Below are 25365 nucleotides of genomic sequence, written 5' to 3'. Positions count from 1 at the left end.
AGAACTCGCCGCTAAAAATAAGGTAGTGCAGGGGTGGGGGTGGGGGATGGGAAGATGACTCAGGAGTTAAAAATCACTGACTGCTCTCGCAGAGGACCTGGCTTTAGCTCCCAGCATCCACACAGTGGCTGGCAACTTCGCTGTAACTCCAGTGCAGGGGAATCCAATGCATCCTCCTAGCCTCGGAGGCACACACACACATACACAAATGCAGGCAAGACACCCATATGTAAAGTGCAAACAAATCTTAAGAAAGAAAACGGTGGAGAGGCTTCGAGGAAGACACTGGTGTTGAGCTCTGGCCTTGGCAAGCACACACACTGACCCCCATATGTTCCTGCAAACACACAGCCATGGAGAGAGAGTCCAGTGAGACCACAGTCTTTCTTCACTCTTTACTGTGTAAAAATAAACTCAACAATTCATGTCATCTCAGCAAGAAAATGGGGGGGGGGGGGGGAAAGCAAGGGTACCAGTATAAATAGTGCACTTTCAGAATGGCTGATGGTGGTGGTATACCCCTTTGATACTCAAAAGGCTGCAGATCGTATGAAAAATGTACAGCTTTGGTTAGCAAATAATGAAAAAGTAAGATACATCGATTCTTTCATATTTTACAGTATGTACATTGTAACAATATCAACTCTAGGGGGGGTTGCTCTTTTTGGCAAATAAGACAAAATTGGGACTCTAAGTATTGGGCTTTTGTTTCTCCTCAATGACTTGTTCCCCTTTGAACAGATTGCACATAAGTCCACTGCGTACAGAAGCAATACAATTCCCATCGTCAGCTGAGTAAGTTTACACGTCGTGTTTTGGATGAAATCATGATCGCTTTCAGCCACACTCAGGTTACTAAGGACATGATGCCCTTGTGTTCGCCAGAGTAGCCCGAGTGTCTTCTAGCAAGCTCAGAATTGGTATCCAAATCCTCACTCGTCCCACATAACCGGTCAGCTCCAAGACAAAGAACCCACCATCAAAGGCTTTTTTTTTTAAACCTCCTGGTCCCCAGCACACCTCGAGACCTGGTGGCCCCTTATCCGAGCTCACTGGAATGACTGAACCTCAGGCCCGCCTCTCCTTCCCCCAGTGCCCACATGACAACCCCTTGGTCTCAGGTCCCAGGGCTGGTGACAAAGTGATCTTTGCAGTCTTAGAAAAGAAGTTGGGAGTCTACAAAAGGAAAAGAAAGCATACAAAAATGTATCTCTTTCTGCCAAAATACGCTCTTTCAGTCCTACATTTTGGTGGAGCCTGAAAGTATTTCCAAGGGAGATATAGGTTGAGATAATTTATAAGTTTGTCCTAGTCTTTCATAAAAATACTCTTGTTTGGTAATAAACTTTTTCTTCTACAGTAAGAGAAATAATACTGTGTTATCAAAAGCAAGAAGGCTTACAATTCAAGTGGGCTCTCAGCCCCCCAGGGCCTGGGAGCCTCCGTGGCAGCTCTCCCACCCTAATGCCCAGGGTGCTGTCGGACACCATCGGCAGAAGCAAACGCTGTCTCGACAGTGCATTTTATCTCTTATTTTATAAAATGGCTTACCTGAGAGAGGCATGTATTATTCAGTGCAAGAGGGAACATCAATCAGATTACGGAGTCGATGGAAAGTATGTGGATTAGATTTGCGGCTGTCATTACCTTTCTCAGGGCCAGCAAAGTGCCAAGTGTGAACACAGTGACCGGGGGGAGGGGCTTGGCACAGACTCCAGTTAGGGGCAGGGCAAGAGCTAGATATCAGCTTCTGTCCCTGGCACCATGGGTGCCGCATGGGAGAGGGGAGCTGGGAGATGAAGGGGTGGAGGCATAAGCATTGGGGTGTGCTCTGCCCTCTAGGCTGGGGCAGAGGATGGCTTGTGGTCCTGAACGGACAGCTCCCACCCCACCCATCAGGGTGCAGGTGGTTTGGGGTCCGCATTGGCAGGGGCTGGGGCTGGTGGCAGGGGTTGGCAGGAGTGCACCGGGCACAGCCAGCTCTGGGCCTTGCCTGGTGGTGGCTCCCAGACGGCTAAAGTAAGGGTGGGGCTCAATCTGGTCTGGAAAGTTGATTCCAAGCTCACGCTCTCGCTCTCTCCCAACCATGGGTACCATTCAGGCTTGTTCTCAACCTAGATGTTAGAGATGCTTCTTGCTATGTCTGGGGAGAAGGAGGGGAGAGAGATACTGATCTCTCTCGTGACCTCCCCAAAACCCCTGGCTTGCTTACCCAGCCGTTTTTTTCAGTAACTACATGGGTGATCACAGGACACTGGGTGGCACTCAGCACACAACACAGAACCAGAGAAGTCCATGCAGGCAAGGGAACACGCATTGGACCAAGGGAGCAAGGAACACACCACCCTGAAGAACATGCAAACACAGAAGATCCCCACAGATCCAAGGATGCCACAACCCGAAGGGCGCTGAGGAAGCACAAGAATGCAAGAAAAAAGCCACTGCTGGACGGCGCGTGGCACACCGCCTAATCGCTCGCTCCCGCGATGTGGGGAGCGATGCGCCCGCCACAGAGCAGTGACCGGGAACCGTGCAGACACCCACAAGAACAGTGACACAGACAGCACACAGACGACACGGATGCACTAGGTTCAGACACAACATAGACCTGTGTGGAAGGAGACAGGTGCCCCTGGAAGGAACAGCAGGTGCGAGCCCTGCTCCCATTGAGGAAGCGTCTGCAGCTGCAGACGAGCCAGGCAGTGCGTAGGTTTCTAGAAAGACTTGCCCGCCCTTTGCTAGTCAGGAGACATAGTCCAGGTGTCCTTGGGCATGTGCCCACAAAATGGGGAAACAGAGCAGGGTCCACCCCACCGGGACACAGCCTCCTCAGCGTTCGCTGTCATTCCACAGACACATGTGCAAACACACATTTTGTCCCCCTCCTCAGAAGGCGGTATTCATGCTGCTTTCATTAAGGAAAAGCCACAGGCTCCGTGTCACAGGCCCGGTGGCGGGTTGGGGCTGCCACAGGGCTTGTGCCCCATGAGATGCAGGCGTGGATGGCAGGCCCCACCACGGCCAGCAAGCTCCACTTGAGAGGTTTCTGAGCCCCTGGCCCCCGAGAGGGGTCTGAGTTAGCTCACCTGGGCCTGGGTGTGCTGGGAGGGGTATGGCTGTGAAAGATGCCACGGGAAGACATTCCCATGGACTGTGGGTCAGGTCTCAGTGCCCTCTGGAGTGAGATCAAGCACGTGAGATTCCCCACTTGAAGCCCCTGGTCTCTCTACCAGGAGGAGGGAGGGTGCCAAGGCCCCGTGTCCTGGGACTCTGTGGGGCACTCCCTTCTCATAACCACTGGGCTGAAGTAGCACAGCTTTGGAGGCCAAGAGGGAACAACAGGTCCCCAGTCTTGAGTGACAGGAGGCAGGAGGGCCAAGGGTAAGGTGCAGACCTGGGACAGAGCTGCTCAGAGGCCCACTCCACCCTCAGGTGCAGAGAACAGACAACCTGACTCGGGCTGGGGAGGGAAATGACGGCATCTAGGTGGTACTATCCCAGGACAACCAGCCTCCGATTTTCAGAGAATCCACTTATCCCAAATAAAAATTCCTGTGGCAAGGCCTCCCCAGCCTTAACAGACTATTATAAGACTTACATCACTAGCGGGCTATGTCACTCCCAAAGTGGTCTGCAAATGAGGATAAATGTCTGTGCTGAGAAAAAGACCAGCCCCAAGACACACAAGCAGCTGACCCATCAGAAACGTACAAAAACCACAAAGAAAGGAGGGAACTATCTCATTTTAAAAGAAAAGCCTCCCCTACACACACACACTCACACATTCACACACACACTCACTCTCTCTCTCTCTCTCTCTCACCTAACTCTGCATTGTCAAAGCTGATGCTACCTGCTTTAGCAAGGCATGCCCGGGAGATAGTAGGGCTCCTAGGGAGAATGGGGATGTCCTTAGGGCCAAAGAAGAGCCGGGACTGCTTCATGTGCACGGAGAGGACAAACCAGGCTGAGTGAGTGTGCGTGTGCAGGGGCCATGGCCTTGAGTCATTCCTGGGGGGGAGGGGAGAAGAGACGATGGGTCATCACCGCACAAGCAGGGTGGGCAGGCGTGGGGCTGGGGGCTCAGCCCTAGCCTGAAGCCTTCAGTTGATCTGGCGACAAGCCTCGAATGTCCACTTGGTGGCTCCACCAAAGATCTCGATCTGGGACTCAGTCCAGGCGATGACGTTGCCGGAGAGGGCCTTGCTGCTGCAGGTGGCCAGGTTGTAGACCTCCCCAGGGGTCAGCTTGCGGTCCCAGATGTTGAAATGGGCCAGCTCACCCACAAACGCTTGGGTGGCGTCAAACCCTCCACCAAGAGTGTCCTTTGGAGAAGAGTGGGGGATGGGAGAGAAGAAAGGGTTAGCTGGGTGATCCAGGAGTCTAACTGAGCAGCCCACTGCTAGGGAATGAGCCCGGGCATCCACGCCTCCCTCTCCCATCAAGGTTTCCCCACCCCCCACCCCATGCACTTAGTACTGTTTGCTCTCCTGCACCTGAATCTTCAAGACACTGTACCTGTCCCTCCCTGAGAGGAGTCCTGGGAAAGGACTGGTGCCAGCCTATCTGGATAAAGACTGCACCCCCTGCAAGCCTTGAGAAACCACTTTTCACTCAGTCCATCCTCTGGGCAATAATGAGTGTGGGGGAGGGGGATGGCCAGCAATCCTCTCAAACACCCTGTCTACCAAAAGACATCCCAACAGGAATGGAAGACCTGACTTCCTGTCCCTTCATCTCCCTCCCAGGTGCCGGTGCCCAGTGGGAGATGAACCACTTCACAGGAGCTAAATTATTCATCGCTAAAAGTGGAACTGGGCTTCCCATGCCAAAGAGGCCTGCTGCTGCAGTCTCCAAGAGTGCTGGGTCCTGGGCCCACTCCCACGGAGCTTCCTCAAGCCCGCCCGGAGCACACACTTTCCCCTCCCTCACCCTCTGCCCAGTACCTGCTCCTGGCCCAGGACCAGCACGCCCTGTGGTTTGATGGGGTGATAGGGAGCCAGGTTCTCTCCATTGCCACCCTGGGTACCATCCTGATAGGCCTCCCAGACCCCATCCCGGGTGGTCCAGGTGACGCAGATGTGGTGCCATTTGCCATCATTGATTACAAAGGGCAGCTTGGCCACCTAGGGAAGAGGATGACATGCATTATGGCGGCCACAGCCCAGCGCTACCCAGAGCGGAGGAGGCTCACAACTTCCGTTGCGATACTCCTCAACCCACTTTACAATTCTCATTGGGCTATTAGGGAGCTCTCATAGCAGCATCACCCCTTCAGATGTCCTTAGCACCTGCCAACCCCACCCATGGATGGATGGGCAACGAAATCCCATTGGAAACCAACAGCGTAAGCAAGGAGCCCTTGAGACCCATCTGGACACACACTACCTCACTTCCCCTCCCCTCTCTTAGCTAGCCTGAAAACAAGCCACTAACAGCGTGTGTCCCTGGTAGCTAAGTTTACTACTACGGCCTCCCCACTGGGTCTCTTTCTCAGCATTCCACTCCCAATTACTGGGTCCTCTGGTCTACACTGCCTGCCATCAGCCCCTGCAGAGAACCTGAGTGAGGCTGTAAGAAGGGCTCGGACTCAAGCAGCGTTTCAGACCCTCATCCACCCTAGATGGGGGACAGTGCGTGACAAGTCCCATCCCATAAGGTCAAGGAACGTGCAATACATTCTAGGGTCTTTTGGTCCCGTTCCCAGCCAGGTCTGAGTCATTCTCTCTACTGGTGCTGGAGCTCTAAGGAGGGGGTAAAAAGCTGGTAGCTAATTCCACTAACCCAGAGGGGCAGGGTGGCGCTCAGCTCGCTGAAGAGAAAAACTGCCCTCTCCTGGTGGGAGGGGGCTGGCCTCTTCCCGAGAGCAGGGCCAAAGTGAGACAGATCTAGACAAGCGAGAGACTCTAGGCCGGCTTCACCCTCCAGAGCATCTAGTCACCAAATATGGAAAACCTCAGCCAGTCGCCCAGCCAGTGGAGGAGGAGCCGGAATATCAGCAGGGCAGACTAGAACATTCCCAGGGCTGTCCTCTACCACCCCTTCCTTCCTCCCCTCCTCCAGCTAAGTCCTCTTTCTGGAACGTTCCAGCTCTCCTTGTTTTCCAGTGAGAGCAGGTGAAGATGTACCTCCCCATTTCTGATCGGATTCAGCATCCTCCTCCCTCGGTCTTGCTGGGCAGACATTTTTCTCAGAGCCACAGCCTTGATAAGCACCCCACACCCCAGAATGTAGAAGGCCTGCTGTCCCCTAACTCTGGTGAGGTGTGGGCACACAGCTCCGATGACATCCCAGGGTCCTGGGTGGGCCTTATCCTGTTGCCCTGGTCCTGTCAGGATGGTGGCATTACCTTGTCATTAATGAGAATCTCCATGGGGTTGTTGCCCCACTCGATGAGGACCAGCTCGTTGGCCTGCCCAGGCACAGCATAAGAGAAGGGCGTGCCCACTCCAGGCGCTGCACTGGACTTGAGCCACATGCACACGGTGAAGGCATACATCTCCGGCAGGCTCTTCTTCACCTTGGCGTACATGTAGTTGGTCCGTAGCGGGAATGTCAGCTGGAATTTGTCTCCGGGGCGATTGTCTTTCTGACCTACGGAGGACAAGATGAGTCCTGCCATCTTGACCAAGTGCTTATGGTATGAGTTGTGTTTGGTCCCCCATCAGGTCCCGTGACGCAGAAAGGGCCAGCTGGAAAAAAGCTGACCCAAGGTCTCTGCACTCTGGGCCTGGCCAGCTCTTACTGCCACATGGTGCCATCTCTGGGGAGGCAAGGGTCAGGGAAGAGCACAGGACAGGCTGCGAACCTGCCTCTGGGCTGCAGAGTGGGCATGGAGAGGGAACTGGGCCTGCTTCAGGGCACACTGGCAGAAAGACTGAGAAGGTGTGGCTGCAGGGGAGGAAGGAACCAGGCTAGCTCCCTGCTGAGCATCCCCCTTGGGGGCCGACCTGATTTAGACAGGGACGATGTTTAGGACCTCTTTGATTGTGTTGCGTTTTTTCAATCTCCACCAAAGACAGCCATCCCCTCCTGCCTGCCCCTTCTCTGAAGCCAGGACATGCTACATCCAGGCACTCACTGGACCTCTGCACAACTCTCTCAGACGGAGCTGCAGCTCTCAACCAGCTCCCCCAGGATGCTGCCTGGTCCACTGAGAGAGGCAGGACAGCAGGGGAAATCACCCTCCTTTGGATCAGAGACCCCGGGGTGATGCTTTGAGGGTGTCACAGCCTCTGACCAGCTTCCTGGAAACTCAGGCCCCGTGCCTGGCTCCCCCATCCAGTTTCTTGACTGCTAACCAGCATCCTCTGGGAGTGTCTTAACTCTCACTCCCACCTCTACACCTCCTGTGGCTGGCCCTGGGCCTGCTGTGACTGGCTCCCAGGAAAACAGGTCCTGTTGAGCAGCGGGTACTCACCCTATTAGAGCCAAGGGATGCACCTGCCCTGCCAGCTCCTGGCTTGACCCCTGCCCCACAGCCCAGGAAGAACCTGGTCCCCAAATTAAGAGTGACTTCTAGAAAGCAGAGGGTCCAGGGCAGAAACAATTAACACCCCAAGCCAAGAGAGCAAGTGAGCAGGGTCAGTCCTGACTGCAGATCCCTCCCAATTCAAGCTGTAGTTTGGGGAGGGGAGTACTGGCCTCCCTCAGGAGTGTTTTCTTTTCCTGAATCTCCCACCCCTCCCTTCTTAGGTCTCTTTTCCTTGATGTTTTTTCAGTTACATAACACGCCTTAAGATGGCACTGTTTAAATCCAGCCGGCACATTTTGCAGTCCGGGCAGGGTCACGTGGCCCTTCTCTGAGCTGGGTGCCCCCCTCCTCCTTTTACAACCTTGTTTGATTTCTGCGACTCCAGGGTACAACTACTCAGTACACCCAGGCAGGTGCTAGGGGCGGTCTGAGTTCACGACCAGGGCAAACTCGGTGGCATGAAAGATGGGTCACTGGAAAAAGAAAATCGAAAGAGGGGGCTCAAGGTGGAGAGAGGGACCTGGATCAGGACACCAGGGGCACTGGGCAACTGGGAGGAAAGACACTCAATAGCCCAAGAGCGAGGGTGTCCAGTCTCTGCCGGTAACACATTCCAGCTGAAGCAAGGCTTTCCAAACACTAAGGAAAGCTTGGGCCAGACACTGCTACTGTGCAAAGTTACTGAAGATTAAACAAATCAGACTTGAAAAAAATCCTGTGAGTGTCCTGACTGCACTGTGCAATCCGTTCTTAAGCTCCGCTGCTTCTCCAGGGCACTACGCGGGAAGCTCTGACTGGGGAGGGGTTACAGTGTGGGTCTGGGACCAGAGGCCAGGGCAGGGAGCGGGACCCTGGCCATGTCTCTAGAGAGAGCCGAGAGCATGCAGCATGTCCCCCTGGGCCCTTACCTTTCTCCAGCTCGCTGATCCGCTGATGCAGGGAGGTCAAGGCGCTCTCGATCTTGACCCTCTCCTCTGTGTCGTTCTTGGGGCCCCCTTTGCCCTCCTCCAGAGTGTTCACCCGAGACAGCACCTGCCGTTCCAGGTCATCGATCTTACTCTGCAGCAGATCCTTGAGGCTGTTGGTCTGGCTGGAAGAATTGAGGCGGCTGTACTGCTGCGGGGGCACAAGGGCAGGGGAAAACCACACCGTTACCGTTAGGCGTGCAGCCCGGACCGTGAGCGAAGGCCCGCGGCGCGGTCCCTGGGGTGATTGCGGGGGCGGCCTGGCGGGGAGCCCCGGAGAGAGGCCGCCCTCGGCGCCCCGCAGGGTCCGAGAAGCGACGGTCCGGCATCAGCGCGCCGAAGAGGCAAAGAAGGGGGGTGGCGGGGGCGGATCGGGTCGGGATCGGGGTGGGCGAGGGCAGAAGGGCGCACAACGCGGAAGGGAGGGGGGACCGCAGCTCACGCGGACCTCGAGGTTCTCCAGCCGGGTTTTGAGAGATTGCAAAGTTTGCCCGAGTTGGCTGAGCGTCTCCGCGGCCGGCGTCCGGGACAGGTCGCCCATCGTGTTCTTGCCCGAGCCAGGCTGCTTGCGGCCGCCGCCCGACCTGGCCTCGCCCGGACCTGCGTCCAGGGTGCTCTGGCTCTCGCAGCGGCCAAGCTTGGTGGTCAGCTCCCTGATGGTCTCCTTCTGGCTGAGAATGGTCTCCTTCTGCTGCAGCACGGTCTCGCGGAGCTGCAGCACGTTGCTCCGAAGCTCCTCCGCGCCGCCCGCGGCCACGGACGCGGCACACATGTCGGCGTCCACCGGCACCGAAGTGCAGATGAAGCGGGTCGGCCCGAAATCCTGGGCCCAACTGCCCAGGAGGCAGAGGGCGAGCAGCGCACAGGTGCGCGCGGCGCGGCCGACCAGCATGGCTGCGGACACCTGGAGCACCGAGCCCGCTCGGCTCCGGTGGGGCTCGGGCTGGGACCGGGTTCGGGCTGGCTGGGGCAGTCGCTCGGCAGGCGGCCCGCGCTCTGGGCACCGCGTTTCTCAGCCGTACGGTCTTCTCAGCCGCGCTTCTCGGCCCCCACTGCCGCCTGCGCTGCGGAGCCCGCGCCTTTTATGCAGCCGCGGGAGGGGCCTCGGCGCCGCCGACGTCAGCGGGGGAGGAATCCCGCTTTAATTGTGTGCGGACTGGCCCCGCGGCGCCGCGGGGGTCGCACGGGAGCGCGGCTGGAGCTACTTCAGCCCTCCCTCTCTCATCCCTCCCGGATCCGCCGCCGCCCCCTCCCACCGCCTCCGTACGCACGCCCCCGCCAGGGCCCGCGCCGCTTCCCCGAAGGCTCCCAGAACACGGCCAATGGGGAGATCAACCGTGGACCTGGATTAGATGGTGAGGCACCTACTCGATACCCCTAATCTCCGACGGGGCTCGGAAGAGAAGAAAGGCTACAAGACAAGCTCAAATCGCTTGGTCGCACTGAATGCTCGCCAGGTTCAGGTTCTGCGCGCTTGCAGCCCTTTTCTCCCCAAATCGTCAACGTCGGTGTGCCCAGCGTGCAGCTCGCCAAGATTCAGAAAAGGGGTAGCTAAGCCGCTCCACGGTTCATAGACGTCTGTTTGGGGTTGAAAGCCACGGAACACCCTGGGTCTGGGAACTCCCACGCCCTGGGTCCCCGCCCTCTTGCATTCCCCTTCTCCCAATTCCTGGGGTTCGTGGACCTAGCGATACCATCTCCCGCCCCAGAAGAAGAGCCTCCCTATGCACTCGTCAGGACTGGTGCCTTCTAGCATCTGCGAATCGAACCCTTCCTGCCACCAAAGCCAGCCTAGTTCCGGGCAGGTGGCGCCCCAGAAGCTGGCTCTAAAGGGGCCCCGGCGGGAGCTCCTTCCCTTAGAGTGAGAATGCGCTCTGGGCGTGTCCGTGTGTCCCTTTGTATGTCTATGTGTGTTGGGCTTCGTTCCACATGAACTCCGCCTAGCCTATTCCTCGCGCTCCGGGACTTCGGGGGAGGTGCCCCAGAGGTGGGCAGCGACTTCTTCGCATCTCTGATCGTTTTCTTATAGACACTAGACACCCGGACCAAGCCACCCGCACACCCACGCCTCTTTTTTTTTTTTTTTTTTTCTTTTGGATAGCGGCACTGCCTGGCCGGGATTCCAGTCCAGGTTCCAATGCCTCTGGGGACTATGGACAAGGGTCTGGGCTGCATCGTGTGCCCCAAGTCAGAACCAGAACTGGGCCTGGGAACTCATTCCAAGCTCCAATTATGTAGAAAGGGAAACTAAGGCAGGGAGAACCCAAATCGGGTTTTAAAAGACTGAAAGAGCCCCAGCTACCAGCTGGCCTAGTTGGCCCCGCAGACCGCGCCCCCCCCCACCATCTTTTCCAATCAAGCCGTCGACTGGTTGCCCCACAGCCTTTTACAGGGCGCTGAGCCAGACAAGGTCCCGCCCGTGAGTCCGGGATCCACAGGCAGCCCTCGGACAGAAGATCCCAGGTGTGGGCAGTGGGCATCGCCGGCGGTGAGAGTAGAAGCCAGATTGACAGAGAAGCCATTATCCAGGTCTTCTCTGACGCCTCCTCCAAGCCCCAAGCCCCAGGGGCGCCCCACGGCCTACGTTCCACATCTCCGCATTTAACCATCCGGAGTCCGGGCTGCGAGCCTCAGTGGCCCCTGCACGCCCGATGCATCATTGCTAGACCGCCGCTTCCGGGCGCCAGAGGGACCCCTCGGCCCGCACGCGGCCGTCCTGGGCTCGGTGCAGGGAGAGAGTGCGGGACTCCTGCTCCAACGTGTCCACTGCCCTGTACCGAGCACAGGAATCCGCAGCGCCTCGCGCCCGGGCGCCCCCTAAATCCCCCACTTGGGACCCAGGATTAGCCTCGTGCCTCTCTGGGCGGGATGTGCAACGGAGCCACACTAGCTGAGGCGGAACTCCGGAGGATTAACCAGGGGCGCTGCGCTGCTTGGAGATTAGCCCCCAACTCCCAACTCAGTGCGGAGGGACGCGGGGACCCCGCGCAAGCCTAGCGCTTCGGCCCGGCGGCGCCTCCCCCACGCGTCTGACACGAAGCAGTTCCCGACCCGGCCCTGCGGCGAGGCTATCCCCGCTCAGAGTGCGTGGGCGCGGGAGACTAGCCTGGTCCTTCCCCTGCAGGTGTGTAGAGGGAGCTGGAGTGCTTAGCTCGATTTTGTATCTTGAGGCCCAGGAGCGGACCGGGACTCCGATTTTTACCATCCTGGAGACCTCAGCGGCTTGGTACTTTAACACTTAGGTACTGAGGGCGCATAACCCTTTGACAGAGGATGATGGGAGCGGGTGGCTCAGAGGGTAGAAAGAGACCCGAGCCTGTGACCAGGGGAGACAATACCTTTGGGATCTATGGAGACTAGACTAGGGAAGACAGCTAAGGGCACAGTCCATTGGGCCACCATTGCGAAGTGTTCTGTCCACTTGGAGGCGCTATGCGGACCCCTTCTGGAGCTACCCAGCGCAGGTGGGCAACCGCACTAGAAGAGGCCTCTTTAAATCATTCCCAGCCGTTCTCAGGATCCTGGGTAGGGAGAGTCCACCTTGGTCGTTACAAAGTTAGCTCTGCTTCCCTTTATTCAGACTGTCTAGTAGCCCAGGGGACCTGGGGAAAGGAAAGGAAGTGTATCTTACCCAAAAACCATCCGAGGGGAAATCCAAGGAGCCAATGACAGGGGCTACACTGGCTCCTTACACAAAGACAGTTATTTCTCTCTGCCTGGCCCGGGTACCACATCCCAGAGCCTGGAACTGAGGTGAGAAGAGGTGGAGTAAATACCCCTGCGTGGGTCTGTGGACACAGTGCCACACCTGGGGCTGGGAAACCCTGGGGCCTAGCACACACAGCCTTACAGAGTGGTCCCACCATGCCCATGAGAAGCCCAGCGATAATAACGGCAGGAGAACAGAATGAGATGTATAAAATAATTAGGAAGTGATGCATCTAGAATACTTAGTTTTCACTATAATTATTTAATTGTAACTTTTATGTAATTTAAGCCTTAATGATGGCTGTGTTAACCAGCTTGCAAACTTCCTGAAGACTGAACAGCCGCCTGGCCTGGGCTCTGCACATCATGGAGGGAGGGAGGGAGGGAGCAGTTTTCACAGGCCGATGGGCAGGTAAATTTTGTTTGCAAGTTGATGGCTGGCGCTAGGGTGGAAAAGGTGGGTGTACTCAGGAGGACTCCACAAGGAAATCATACAGTATTATGAGGACATCAATGCCTGTCAGGGCCTTTACTCAGACGAGAGTAGGCGCTCACACAGGGGTGCGCTCAAGCCCCTTCTTACAGCTTGGCCACCAGCAGGTCAGGCACTGTCACCAGCATGGCCATGGGCTCTACCACTCCCCTCAGGTAGCTGCCTGGAGGAGGACCTGTGCTGATGCCAGGTGGGTCTGGGACAGTGTCAGACAGAGCACCAGCCTCCCCATACCCCTGCCTCCGAGTCCTTCTAGCATGAAGGTCCGTCCACCTTGTGCTTTGGGAAAAGCTATCCCAGCTAGGGAGAACCTGGGAGAGGCTGAGTGGGTGGAGAAGACCCATTCCCCACTTCCCATGAAGAGAACCACAGAGTCTCACATTGGTCTGTAACCACATCGGTCACAGAGCCATGTGCAAACCCTCCTGGGGGACATGCCATAGCGTGCTGGCACCCATCTTGGGTAGTGAGTGCCCTGCCGAGGATTAAGTGGCTGGGTTTTTTTTCCTTGCCCCCCATGCCTGTGTTGTTCGGGGCTGACTCTCTTTTCAGCCCTGATGCTGGCTGTGTTTTGTTTCTCCCCCTGAGTGGTGTGGGTGTCACTGTCAACATTCCCCAAACAAGGTTGGGGGACAGTATCCACAGACAGCCACCTGTGGGCTTCTTACTACCACAGGGACCAGCCGTAAGGACATAGCCATATGTGTCACATGAAACTTCCCCATAAATCACCTAGGGACCAAGGGGAGGAGGTGGTACTCAGACAGCAGTAAGCCTCACAGGCCTCTGAGTCACAGCCTCAGCCCACCTGCACCCCAGAGTCATTCCCCGCCCACCAGCCCTGTGACTTGCAAAAGACCTGCTGGGAAAAGTCTTTCTGTCTGTCCCCTCCACGGACATGTCTGTGGCTGGCACCCTATCTTACAATCAAGAAGTTACACTCCTGCCGGGTGGTGGTGGTGGCAGCACACACCTTTAATCCCAGCATCAGGAGGCAGAGGCAGGCGGGGCAGAGCTCTGAGTTCAAGGCCAGTCTGGTCCACAGAGTGAGTTCCAGTACAGCCAGGGCTGCACAAAGAAACCATATCTGGAGAAACCAAGGGGGGGGGGGGTGTTGGGGCGAGGTTGGTTGTACTTTTGATACTTTTTAATTTTAAAAAATGTTGGAAAAAAGGAGAAGAGAATATTTATTATTGGGCTGGAGTTGCTCAAGTTGAGAGCATGTTTTTCTCTTCCAGAGAACTTGAGTTTGGTTCCAAGCACAGAAGGCAAATGGCTCACAGCTGCGTGGAACTCCAGTCCCAGAAGATCCGTGGTCTCTGACCCCCATGGGCACCTGTAGCCGTATGCGTATAGGAACACACACACACTGAAATCTGTGGTGAGCATTCCACCCTGCTGAGCCCCTTACAAGACCCTGGTTGTCCTTTTTCAAGACCTCCTTCTGTGTTTGCTCATGTGTCTGGTCAAGGCATGCTTTGGCTATTGTTCTCACAGAAGAAGAAATGCACAGAGGCCCACCATAGGAGGTCTGGTGCAAATGTGATGCCCATCAAGTCCTTCCATTCCAGTTAGGAGTCCTTGCCAGGCAAATGAAGGGGCTTGGTAGGAATAGGGGCCCAGCACATCCCTAGCCATTGTGCAGGTGGGTGAGACTGTCGGGGACTCTGGGCTCCAGCGCATCTCGCTTGTCTTCTCCATCTAAAGCTGGCCTTGCTCACTGTTTGCTCCCACTGCCAGAATATAAGGGAGCGGGCCCTACTGCTCTGGGTACTGAGTCGTCACAGGCAACTGACTCCCTCCACGTTCTCTGTGCCCTGCCAAGGGTTCCCCCAGGAAGGGACACCTTCTGAGCCCTCCTTCCTTTTGAGCCAGCCAGGAAGCTACTGGCCCAGTCCTGCTGGGGACGGGGACCTACATGGTCTCTTGGCCAGCCCTCCCCGTCCTGCTATGGGCTGAGCCCAGGTAAGGAGGGCTTGCACTGGCGACTTGATTGTTGTCCCAGTAAGCATTCATTTGCAGGTGGGAATACGAAGCTGCCCAGCTCTTCCAAGCAGGGCTTTCAGATGCCAGGCGAGATCTTGGGCACTTAACACAGTGTAAACATTCCTAGTGTTTGCTCTCAGTTTGGCAGACATTTTCCAGAGCGTCTGCCGAGGGCAGGCAAGGTGCCAGGGTCGGTGATGAGCAAAATACCGACCCCCATCTCTGAGACCACTCCATTCAGTACAGTAGACAGATAAAACACACTTTCTTCCCCGAGCCTCCGGGCACAGGTCAGGGCTACCGTCAAGAAGTAGTGCCTGCTGACCATGTAACATTGGAGCAAGGTCTGGAAGAGTGTGGGAAACATAGAGGTGGTTTGCATGATCAACACAGGAACTGCATGTGTAGGTCAATGGCAAAACGCTCACCTGGCATGCACAAGGCCCTGGGTTCAATCCCCAATATCACACACTCACAGACAACGTTCAGCATCACAAACAGTGTAAGCAAGTATGGCAGGGAGTTTACCTTATCAATGATGAAATGCTAAACGGGTGTCATATGGGGATGTGGTAGAAACAGATAGACAGACTTTAGGTCGATAGGGAGCATGGCTGAGTGTCCGTCCTCCTCGGAGCAACGGCAGTGGTGCTCTGTGTCTGGCGCGCTCTGAGGTCCCAGAAGAAAGAGTTTGAGGGGCAGCAGAGACCATGAGATTCCACTGGTAAAGCATGAAGGCTGTAGCAGAGGCCAGGGAAGAGGGGAACTTGATTAATTGCCTTAGGGAATTAATGATAGCTCAAGACATTTGGTTTTGGCTTAAGTTTGGAGCAAGAAGAATTGTAGAGGGAAGTTTCTGTCCTGCCTAGTCTAGCAGCCATTCAGTCCCAAATAAACACACAGAGGCTTATATTAGTTATAAACTGTTTGACCTATTGCTCAGACTTATTACTAACTAGCTCTTACAACTTAAACTAACCCTGTCTATGTTTAGCTACATGGCTTGGTTACATTTTCTCAGTAAGGCATTCTCATCTTGTTTCCTCTGCATCTGGCTGGTGATTCACTCTCTGCCTTTCCTCTTCCCAGAATCATTTAGTCTGGTTGCCCCATCTATACTTCCTGCCTGGCTACTGGCCAATCAGTGTTTTATTAAACCAATATGAGTGACAAATCTTTACAGTGAACAGGAGCATTGCCCCACAGCAAAGGATAGACATTAAACTGAGAGAGCTTGGGCTGTCTTCCTCTTGAGGAAGTGAAGCACTGATGCTGCCCATAGGGAGAGAAGGAAGGCATTGACTGTGTGAGCCTAGAGGAAGAAAGTTCATGAGTCCTTACCCCAGAGTCTCACCCTCCCTTGGTGTTGTATAACAAACATCACAAGCTATGCTGGGTCCAAGTGCTCTGCAGGTGTTGGGGACATGAGGCAACCCTGCAGCCTGAAAATGGAGGTACAGTCAAGTCATGAGGAAGGCCACCCTGGAAGAATGTGGTGTTAAAGAGAAAGCAGGAAGCTGGGTGGGCGATGGTGACACATGTCTTTAATCTCAGCATTTGGGAGGCAGGGACAGGCAGAACTCTGTGACTTCAAGGCCAGCCTGGTCTACAGAGAAAATTCCAGGACATACACTAAAGCTACACAGAAACCCTGTCTTGAAAAACCAAAAGTGAAAATGAAAGTAAATTTAAAAAAAAAAAAATAAAGAGAACACAGGGGGAATCCAGCATTCAAAGATTTCTAGTCTCAGCATTAAAAAAAAAAAAGGACCACCCCCTACATCATTCACCTTGTTGCCCTTCTGACACTAAGCTCATAAATGCAAATGAGAGCGGCCTGGAGTGAGCCATGTGGAGCCCTGCCCACACTAACTCTGTCCTAGAGATGAGATGCTCCTTTCTGCTAACGGCATCTGGCTGGCCTGAAGGGTACCGGAGGGGCCCCGCCAGCTCGCTGTACCCTTGCGCATCAATTTCACCATCTGCCAAACACCGGGAGAGAGCATATGAAATATAAAATGAGTGGAGGCATAAAAGTGTTTCGGAATAAAAATGATATGTGCCGGCGAGGGATTACAGCGACTACAAGGTCTCTGTACGGACACCATCACTCATACCTAGGAAAGGAAAAGCGTGGGCTCCTTCTAGCGGGAAGCAGCAGCTCTCCTGCCTCTTCGCTGGGGGACGGGGTGGCCATTGGTTGACCCAGGACAGAGTAGTCGTTGGGGTGAAGTCCAAGGCCTCGCTGGGGCCGTCCACAGCACTAGGGGAATGACACGTATCTGAAGAAAGGCTCAGCTCAAATAGACCGGACCCCATGCCTATGTGGGTCCCTCTTCTCGATGCTCAAGGGGCCTAGGAAGTAGCACAGTTGGTGGCCCATGGATGTATTTTGCCCGTTTTTTGAATGAGGCAGCTGAGTAAACGTGCAAAGGAACAGGATTCCAGGAAAGCCGGAGCTGGCCACCAAATCTGATCCTTCATCCGCTGACCGGATGAGCAGCCGCTGACTGGATGAGCAGCCGTCGGGAGCCTGCTGCGTGCCAGGAACTCTCCTGAACCCTGGAGACACAGCGAGGCTTCTGGCTATTTTTTGTTTTAATTGATGGATAGAATTTTCTTGGTTTTAAGTTTCTCTTCGGAGCACTTTGCTCAAGACATTGGCATCCACTGCCCGTAATTACTAGGAGATGTCTGTAAGAAGGCTCGGTGATAGGTCCGAAGCCAGAATCCAACAGCCTGGAGTCCCTAGATCAAGATTTTATAGTGTTCTAGAGAAAGTCCTTGGACTCTTTGCCAGACTCTACCCTGAGTAAAAATGTCAAAAATTATATGATGGGAACTCTGTTCAAAGTGAAGCCAACGGCAAGTTGGAGCAGTGGGAGGGGAGAGGAGTACCGTGGATAAGCTCTGGGGTCTCTCCAGTTTCAGCTTGACTCTGGGAAGGATGTGAACTGAATTAGACGGAGGTGGAGAGGTGCTCCGTGGAATGCAGGGCACATAGGAAGTGCCAATCAGCAAGTCAGTGTGGTTACTACATGATGGTATGTTGTCGGCTCCCCTGGGCTAGGTCAGGGAGGGTCTCCATGCCAGGTAGGAGTGTCCAGTTGTGCAGAAGGAGCCCAGAGACCGGCCTGCCATTCGAGCCGGGTGCCCACTTCTCTGTACCTCCTGCTGACTCGGCGTCTAGATCTCTCAGGCCCTGAGCGTCTCTCACCACTATCTTTCCTGGGAACTCAGGCAGATGAAGAGTGGCAGGATCATCCTCAAAAATCCCTGTGTGGAAGGTAGAAAAATTAGAAACCTTAAACTGCTTAAGTAGCTGGAAAGAATGGGAGAGAAAAGGGAACGGGTCCTTGGTGATGACGTGTTTAGGTCCCCAAGTTCTTTCTTGGGGGTAATTTTTGTTTCTGCTCTGACTGAAAAGACTTCAGAGCAGGAACCTGTAGATGCCTGGCAGCGGGCTAGCCTCAGCCACCTCACCTACTTTCTCTATGACCATCCTTAGGCCTCTTGTCATGCTGCGACATGGTGAGACACAAATCCCCGGCCCATTGTGCCCCTTCTTACCACGGAGAGTCCCCAAGTGCTGCCCACCAGGCGAACACCGCATGGCGCTGCTCATACTCCCTGTGCAGGGAGAACCTGCTACTGCCGCCACTGCCGCCCCTTACCTCAAGGAGGAAGTAGGCTAAACCAGAGGGGACTGCAGCGTGCGAAGACCTGCAAGGGCGGAGGAGGCCCTTCCTGGAGCCCCCATCATCTCCCCAGGCTGTGGCCTCCTCCTGAAAAGGCAACTTGGAGCTCCCAACTTCTCTGCACAGCCACACACCTTCCTGCAAGTGTTCTGGGGGGACAGGGTGTCCACACCTGTGACAGGCTTGGAGGACCAGGACCCTCCATAGGAGTGAGCTCCAGTTGCCCCAGGGTGTCCATGAGCCTGCATACCCTGACATCCCCCTCCATTCCTGCTCTCTCACCCCTCACTCACTGCCTGTACTCTTCAGCCGCCACCCTCAGCAGCCACCAGCGCCACCAGCGTCAGACTCAGCCCTGGGAGAGCCAGCCACAGAGGGGACACCTGGGGAAGATGCAGCAGCTCTTGATCCAGGCTCCATTCCTGCAAACAACACTTAAGCCTGTTCTGAAGTCGGAGGGAGAACTGTTCAGGCACCCACAAAGGCCTTGCATTTGGGAATAGCCAGAGTGGGCGAGCAGGTGCTGAGAAATCAGACTCAGTGGTCAGCAGAGCTGCACTGTAGATCACGTGACAACTTTCAGCCCGTGCAAGGACCCCGGGGAGCCCCAGGAAGACCTGGAATGACTTCTGTTGGCACTAGGCAGGGAACCCAACTGGGTGGGACAATGGTCAGGAATCCAGATGGGGTGGGGAAGGTACCCCAAATGATGCCATCTGGGGAGCCAGGGCCTCATTCCGTGTGGATTACAAGGCTGATCAACACTTAGCCCTTGGCTCTGCCGATTGGCTGAGAAGCCCCACTGTCTCTCCATCAGTCTCTGGCCAAGCCACAACTCCTGAATCCATGTACTTGTCCTTTCAATTTTTTTTAAAGAATTTTTTATTGGTTTTATTGAACTATATATTTTTCTCTGCTCCCCTCTCTTCCTCCCACCTCCCCTTCCACCCTCTCCCATGATCCCCATGCTCCCAGTTTACTTAGGAGATCTTGTCTTTTTCACCTTCCTATTAGATCCATGTATGTCTCTCTTAGGGTCTTCTTTGTTGTGTAGGTTCTCTGGGGTTGTGGATTGTAGGTTGGTTTTTCTTTGTTTTATATCTAAAAGCCACTTATGAGTGAGTACATATTACATTTGCCTTTCTGGGTCTGGATTACCTCACTCAATATGATGTTTTCTAGATCCATATGGTGATTTCTCAGAAAATTAGGAAATAACCTATCTCAGGACCCAACAATACCACTTTTGGGTATATACCCAAAGGATGCTCAACCGTGACACAAGGACACATGCTCAACTATGTTCACAGCAGCATTGTTTGTCATTGCCAGAACCAGGAAACAATCTAAATGTTCCTTTAATTTTTATTTATTTTTGAGACAGGGTCTCAGTATATATCCCTGGCTAGCCTGACAGAGAACTGGGTATGTAGACCAACTGCCCTTAAACTCATAGAAATCTGCCTGCTTCTGCCTCCCAAGTGCTGGGGCTAGGTGTGCCCCACCACACCTACCTTGTCCCTTCAGTAGGCATCTGACACCCTAACAAAGTCACCTGTGGTCCCTTCCCAGTTCCTTTAGCATCTTGGGGTGGAGACCAAGGGTGTTCCTGTCTGGACCTGCAAACAAACAGCAGCTCTGGTGTCCGTAGAGGCTGGCCTTGGGCACGGGGGCCCAGGGCTGAGAATATGAGCTGTACCAGGAAGCTGAAGCCCACTATAGTAGCTCTGGTCTCAAAACCTGGAACAAGTCCCTGCAACTTAGGAGCTCTTTATTTCTGAGAGGTACTATCTTCACCTCCCAGTGGAGGAATCAGATAAAGCCATATCTGAGTTGGAAAGGCCAGATCGCAGGGTGCTGGCTTGGGCGCCAAGAACCAAGGAGGGGCCTTCCCTCCTGCTGTTCTGGGAGGCCTCCTGGCCCAAGCCTACCTGACATCCTGGGAGGTTTTTGCAGGCCCAGTGCCTGCAAAGGCCAGGGTGCAGCTCCTCCCAGACCTTGTTGTCCTGTGTGGGCTGGAGGAAGAACTAGAGTGGCCGTTGCTGGGAGGACAGCGACCTGGCCACCAGGAAGTTCACTTTCTCCTGGTCAGACCCTGGCACCTGCACCCTTCTACCCAGGCATGGATCCTGCTCTCATGAAGGCCAAGAGTCCCTGTGGAGAAGGGTCATGGGCATGATGCCCAGCTGGATGCATTAGGTCACACCCATGGCCCCTTTGAGTAGGTTCTGCTTGGGAGTACCGGAAGGAGAGGCTGAAAGTGACAGGAGCCAAGCCCATGGCCAGGGGGGAAGTGCTGCATTTTGCTGCAGTATCTGCTTGGAGTCTTAAATCCTCCTCTGTGTTTGCTCTTGCGTGTGTGCGCTCTCTCTCTCTCTCTCTCTCTCTCTCTCTCTCACACACACACACACACACACACACACACACACATTTTCGCCCTCCCCCTAAGTACAAACATCTCTTCCTTTATCGTTTCCCCTCTCTGCATACATCTTTCTCTCTCCCTTCCCTTTGCCCCCTCCCTGCCCTCGGTTTCCCCGACACTCTGGGCATCACCCTGCTCGTTTTCGGTTCTGTGAAGTCATCGCCTTCTTCCTGTGACTGCCATTGGAACCGACAACAATGAAAAGCGCCCGTTTTACACCCACTGGCCCAGCAGCTCCACAGAGGCGCGGAGCTTTGATGCCAATAATTAATTTGGCTCCATATTGCATAACGTCCTAAAAAGCTTTCTGGGGTGAGCGCCTGTGGGCCGGACACTGCAATCTCATCAATATTGCACCACACGGGCACTACTCTGGTGTGCTTTCATTAAAAATTTAATTTGTGGTTTAAATCTACAGCGTTCTCCTTAAAAGGATGGAAGGGAGGCAGACAAGGGGAGGGACAGCTTTCAGATTGGGGGTGAGTAGGTGTGGGTGAGAGGAATCCCATGCCCCAGGGGAGGGGGCCTTCCTGGCTGGCAGGAGGGGCTACCCCGGTCTCATTGGCGAGCGTGTGTTGCCTGCTGCTGCTGCTGCTGCTGCTGCAGGCTGGGTGACTGGACCATTCATAGAAAATATTTCTTCACAGTTCTTTCTATTTTTTTTCTTTCTTTCTTTTTTTTTTTTTCCACTAGAGGGCTGCTCCTGGGAACCCAGGTTCTGGAGGAGGGCCAGGTGGCAGGGATGACTCTGGAGACTGTGTCCTCTGTGACCCTCCAGATCCGAAGAGAGAGCCACAGCCCTGTACCCATGCTTCTGACTGTGTGCCCTCTGAAAGGCTCCATGTCTCTGAGTTCAGGGCACCCCACCACTCTGTAAATTGAACAAAGTGACTTCAAGGACAGTGGCAGCTCAGCCCACGATCACCATCACCCTGGTGTGGCCATGGGTAGGCACGGGGTGACAGAATCTGAAGACACCCACAAGAGACTGTTCAGAGGCTGTAAGACAGGCTCGTCTCATGTAGCCTCACACCCCTTGATGCTAGCCCAGGACCCCCACTCTGCTTGGTTCTGTTATTTCCAGTTAGGGAAGAGGAACCATTATGAGAACTCAGGTTCTGGGGGTAGGGAAAGGAGATAAAGGTAGGGGAGGGGGAGGAGAGTAGCAAGCATAGGGGGACACTTGGGGACTTAATGAAGCTGTCTGGACTCTGCCCTGGGGACTCGCGTGTCCAGTCAATTGTTTCCTTTCAGGAAGCGGGAATTTGTGCATCCCGGCCATCTTCTGATATTGTTCCAGAGTGATTAAGTTAAGCCTCCTGGGGCCAGCTGGGGGAGGACAATTGCTTTGCGGAATTGATCTGCTGCTGAAGCATTTAGCAGCTCATCCACCCTCAGCTGTGCCCACCTCTTGAGGCCACTGTGTGGGTGCCCTCCCCTCCCCTCACTGTCCTTCCTCTCAACCCTCCCCTCCCCTCCCCATCCCACACAAAGGCTCTTATCTGGCACTTGTACTCAAGTCTCCTGTCACACATCAGAGGCCCCGAGACAGGGACACAGGCAACACTGGCCTTCTTGGTACGTGCTCACTACCCACGGTCTCAGGCTGCGCAGACACCAGTTGAGGGTTGGCAGGGTACGGGGATCAGGAAAGGTACAGGAGAAAACCCAGTCTAACCCTGGCCCAGGGGCTCCTGGCTCCTTTCTATCTGCAAATCCTCTGCTTCCTAATCACCAGGACAAGACACTCTGCCTTTGTCAGTGCTGGCTTTAGAAAACCCGCATGAGCTGGGGTGACCCGGGGTTGGGGGGACTGGGTGGTGGAGCTCTTGGGCTCATAGGCTGAGGCTGGGCCACTTAGGGAGTGAGCAGGTGCCGGACCATGGATCCTTCTAGATGCAAGATCTGCCCAGGATAATAAAAGACGTGGCCCTGTGGGTGAATTCCGATGAGAGAGCACACTTAGTCACTGGGTGTGCATTCCTGAGGAAACGTGGGACTAGGGCCATGGGTGCAGCCGGCTTGGGTGCTTGCTTCTCCTCCTGTTCTCTCTGGCTCTGAGCCCCGTGCATCTCTCTCAGGCTGCGGCCCATCCTCCTCGCCCGCTCCACATCCTCAGACAAACACACTGTTCTTAGAATGCTGTTTCTGGGCCAAAGCTGTGTTTTCCCTCCTTTGAGGAATTCAGGCACTGCCCGGGCTCTGGCAGCCCTAACAAGTTCAGCTTTACCTCCATCCTTAACAGGCCAATGGAAGAGTCAAGCAATGCAAAGGAAGAGAAATTTCTTCTCTGTGGCCACATCGGGAAGAAGACCAAAGAGGTCCAGCCGTGTTCCAAAGGCTTCTTGCCCAAGGCCATCGTTGGGGTTCTGACATGAGGCTTAGGCTTAAATAGAAGCCAGAAGGTTGCTGAGCAGTCTTGGGGCGGGTGCGGCCCTGCCCATCTCTGACCCATAATTATCTCTGCTCCGATCTCTATTGCAAAGCTGTCTGACAAGTTGTCAGAACTGTGTAGGGTCACGTCCCAAGTGACAAGACCTCCTTCTGGCTGGCACCAGGCTTCAACCTTCTCCCTTTCCCAGTCAGAGATTTCCAGGGAAATTCCAGCTTCTTGGAGACCATTGTTTCAGTAGCTCAAGAGCCGAATGGAGCAGTTCTGGACTATTTCATATCTTCGTCCCACCACGATGGTCACGATACAGGGTTCTCAGGCTCCCTTGTGGCTGGTAAGGGAACAGAAGGAAGAGAATTCTCAGAGCAGCCCCATTGTGGGACCACTGCACACTGGTACCCCCTGTTCTTACTATGTAGCCCTGGCTGGCCTGTGACTAAGTTGGGTTTTTTTTGTCTCTCTTTTTAATTTATAATTTAAACTCTACATTAGCTGCCTTAGTCATTTTTTAAAGTCCAGTTCCACTGCCATGCGGCCACCACCTCCATCCCTCGCAGGTACCCCATGAAACACCGATTTCTCACCCCCAGCCCCCAGCAGCCCCCATTCACTTCCTGGCTCTATAATGCTTACTGCTTCAGGGTCTCTGTGCAGCAATCCACCCAGCACCCGCACACACCTCACCTTTGACCTAGGGTGAATCCTCTCACGGGTGGGTGGGCCAGCCCTGGCCGTGACAGCAGTGACTGGTGGCCCCTGTTTGCTTCTCTCATGTGTACATTCTAAAACAAACACGCTGGGCCACACAGTCCACCTGCTCAGCCCAGATGCGTATGCGAGAGCTGCCCTGGGACTCGGGATCTCATTCTGCGTCCCAGCCTCTCCAGCCTGAGTCTGCTGGCTCCTGGAGCCGTGCTCCCGCCTGCCCAATTTTCTGAGCTATTCACTGCCAAGGGTTCCTGAAGGTTGTCGGGAAGGGGAGCGTGGTGACGGACACACCAAGCAGTGTCATTGCCCTTTAGAGTGTTCTGACTCTTTGGAGGCAGGTGGGTCCCCTATGTGGCCAATCCCCCATCTCTTAAGACACCACCAGCTGAGCATCCGGTAGTCTACTTCAGTTATGAAATTAACTCCTTAGAGTCTCTGTTGATCCCAAAGCTCAGGCTTCTGTCCTTCAACAAGACAAACTCTCACATCAAGTTCAAATCCGCAGGTATCTGTGTTTGACCAGACTGTCAATCATAGGGCCTTGAACCCCCACTCAGCTTTGACAAGTGAATGGCTCCAGAGCTCCAGAAAATGCTGGACTGGTTGGTTTCTAAGGTCGTTGCCCAGGTGAGGGGCACCTAGCTCCTAGGTAGGCTCTCTTGTACCTGATGCGGCTACCAACCCAAGAAGCTACAGAACCTATTATTTCAAGTCGTACGGGCGCTCCATTACGTAGCTGGTGAAATCATTCCTGTGATTAATTCATTCTCTAGTCCTTCAATCCCTTTGGATGTCACTGAGCTTCAAGAAATCTCTTCTGGCTGAGGTATTTCACATCTTCTAGGTGGCCCCTGGCTCACTGAGGGTTTGCCCACTGACTACATGACCTAGGAGAGAACAAGAAGGCAAGCTTGTAGCTGGTCTCGAGCTTGTGCACCTGGCTGTGGCAGCCAGGACCTTAACAGACAAGGGGTCCTGACCCAACACTCATCTTCTGCTGGTTCCCAGAAGCATTTCCAACTAGGTCCTCATTAGTGTGAGCCAGCCCCAAGTGGTTTCTGTTCTGTCAACATTCATAGTCTGGTGGCAGAAGCCATTCAAGCTATTATAGACCTGCATATCAGTGGGATGGTGCCTTGGCTGAGAGTTCAGGCAAAGGAAAAGTGATATGGTTGTGTGTGTGGTGTGTGGAGGGCACAGGACTCCTTCGTGGACACCCTAAAGTGTAAGAGTTCAAGGCTGTGTGTAGTAATGCATGCCTTTAATATCAACTTTTGGGATGCAGAGATAGGTGGATAGATCTCTGGGTGTGAGTTTGAGGCCAACCTGGTCTACACAGAAACTTCCAGGCCAGCCACAGTTACACGGTGAACTCTACAAAAATTAAGTAGAAGGTTAAGAGCACTTATGACCTTCTCCCTAGTCCTGGTTTGAGTCCCGGCAGAGTCTCTGCAGTGAGCCCGTGTACCTTATTATTTCTGAAGTTAGTGGGCACAGGACAGGTAGAAAGCTACCC

General features: G+C 54.5%; 1 protein-coding gene and 1 long non-coding RNA gene across 2 annotated transcripts; one reads left to right on the top strand and one right to left on the bottom strand.

Annotated features, from left to right (window-relative positions):
- Positions 1–380: 380 nt before the first annotated feature.
- Positions 381–9502, bottom strand: Nptx1 (neuronal pentraxin 1). Its single transcript, XM_048429363.3, has 5 exons — positions 8888–9502; positions 8383–8590; positions 6350–6594; positions 4947–5126; positions 381–4325 (listed from the first exon to the last, which is right to left on the bottom strand). The coding sequence occupies exons 1-5, from the start codon at positions 9329–9331 to the stop codon at positions 4104–4106; spliced, it is 1299 nt and encodes a 432-aa protein (XP_048285320.3). The 5' UTR covers positions 9332–9502; the 3' UTR covers positions 381–4103.
- Positions 9503–9598: 96 nt separating this feature from the next.
- On the top strand, positions 9599–21160 carry LOC125397146 (uncharacterized). The gene is made up of 3 exons (XR_007231006.3): positions 9599–11563; positions 13879–14021; positions 18135–21160. It is a non-coding gene; the product is annotated as an uncharacterized LOC125397146 (long non-coding RNA).
- Positions 21161–25365: the final 4205 nt, after the last annotated feature.

The sequence above is a fragment of the Myodes glareolus genome, chromosome 9 (assembly GCF_982192425.1).
Source record: "Myodes glareolus chromosome 9, mMyoGla1.1, whole genome shotgun sequence".
NCBI classification, from domain to species: Eukaryota; Metazoa; Chordata; class Mammalia; order Rodentia; family Cricetidae; genus Myodes; species Myodes glareolus.
Note: the sequence above shows the minus strand (reverse complement) of the source record. Positions and strands in the feature narration are given on the sequence as shown.

Bases quoted from the DNA above. Each gene is read 5' to 3' on its own strand.
- Nptx1 (XM_048429363.3), bottom strand. From the start codon at position 9,331: ATGCTGGTCGGCCGCGCCGCGCGCACCTGTGCGCTGCTCGCCCTCTGC. The intron at 8,591-8,887 runs GTCCGCGTGAGC...GTGCCCCCGCAG, and splicing joins CCCGGCTGGAGAACCTCGAG to CAGTACAGCCGCCTCAATTC. The intron at 6,595-8,382 runs GTAAGGGCCCAG...TGTCCTCCGTAG, and splicing joins GATCAGCGAGCTGGAGAAAG to GTCAGAAAGACAATCGCCCC.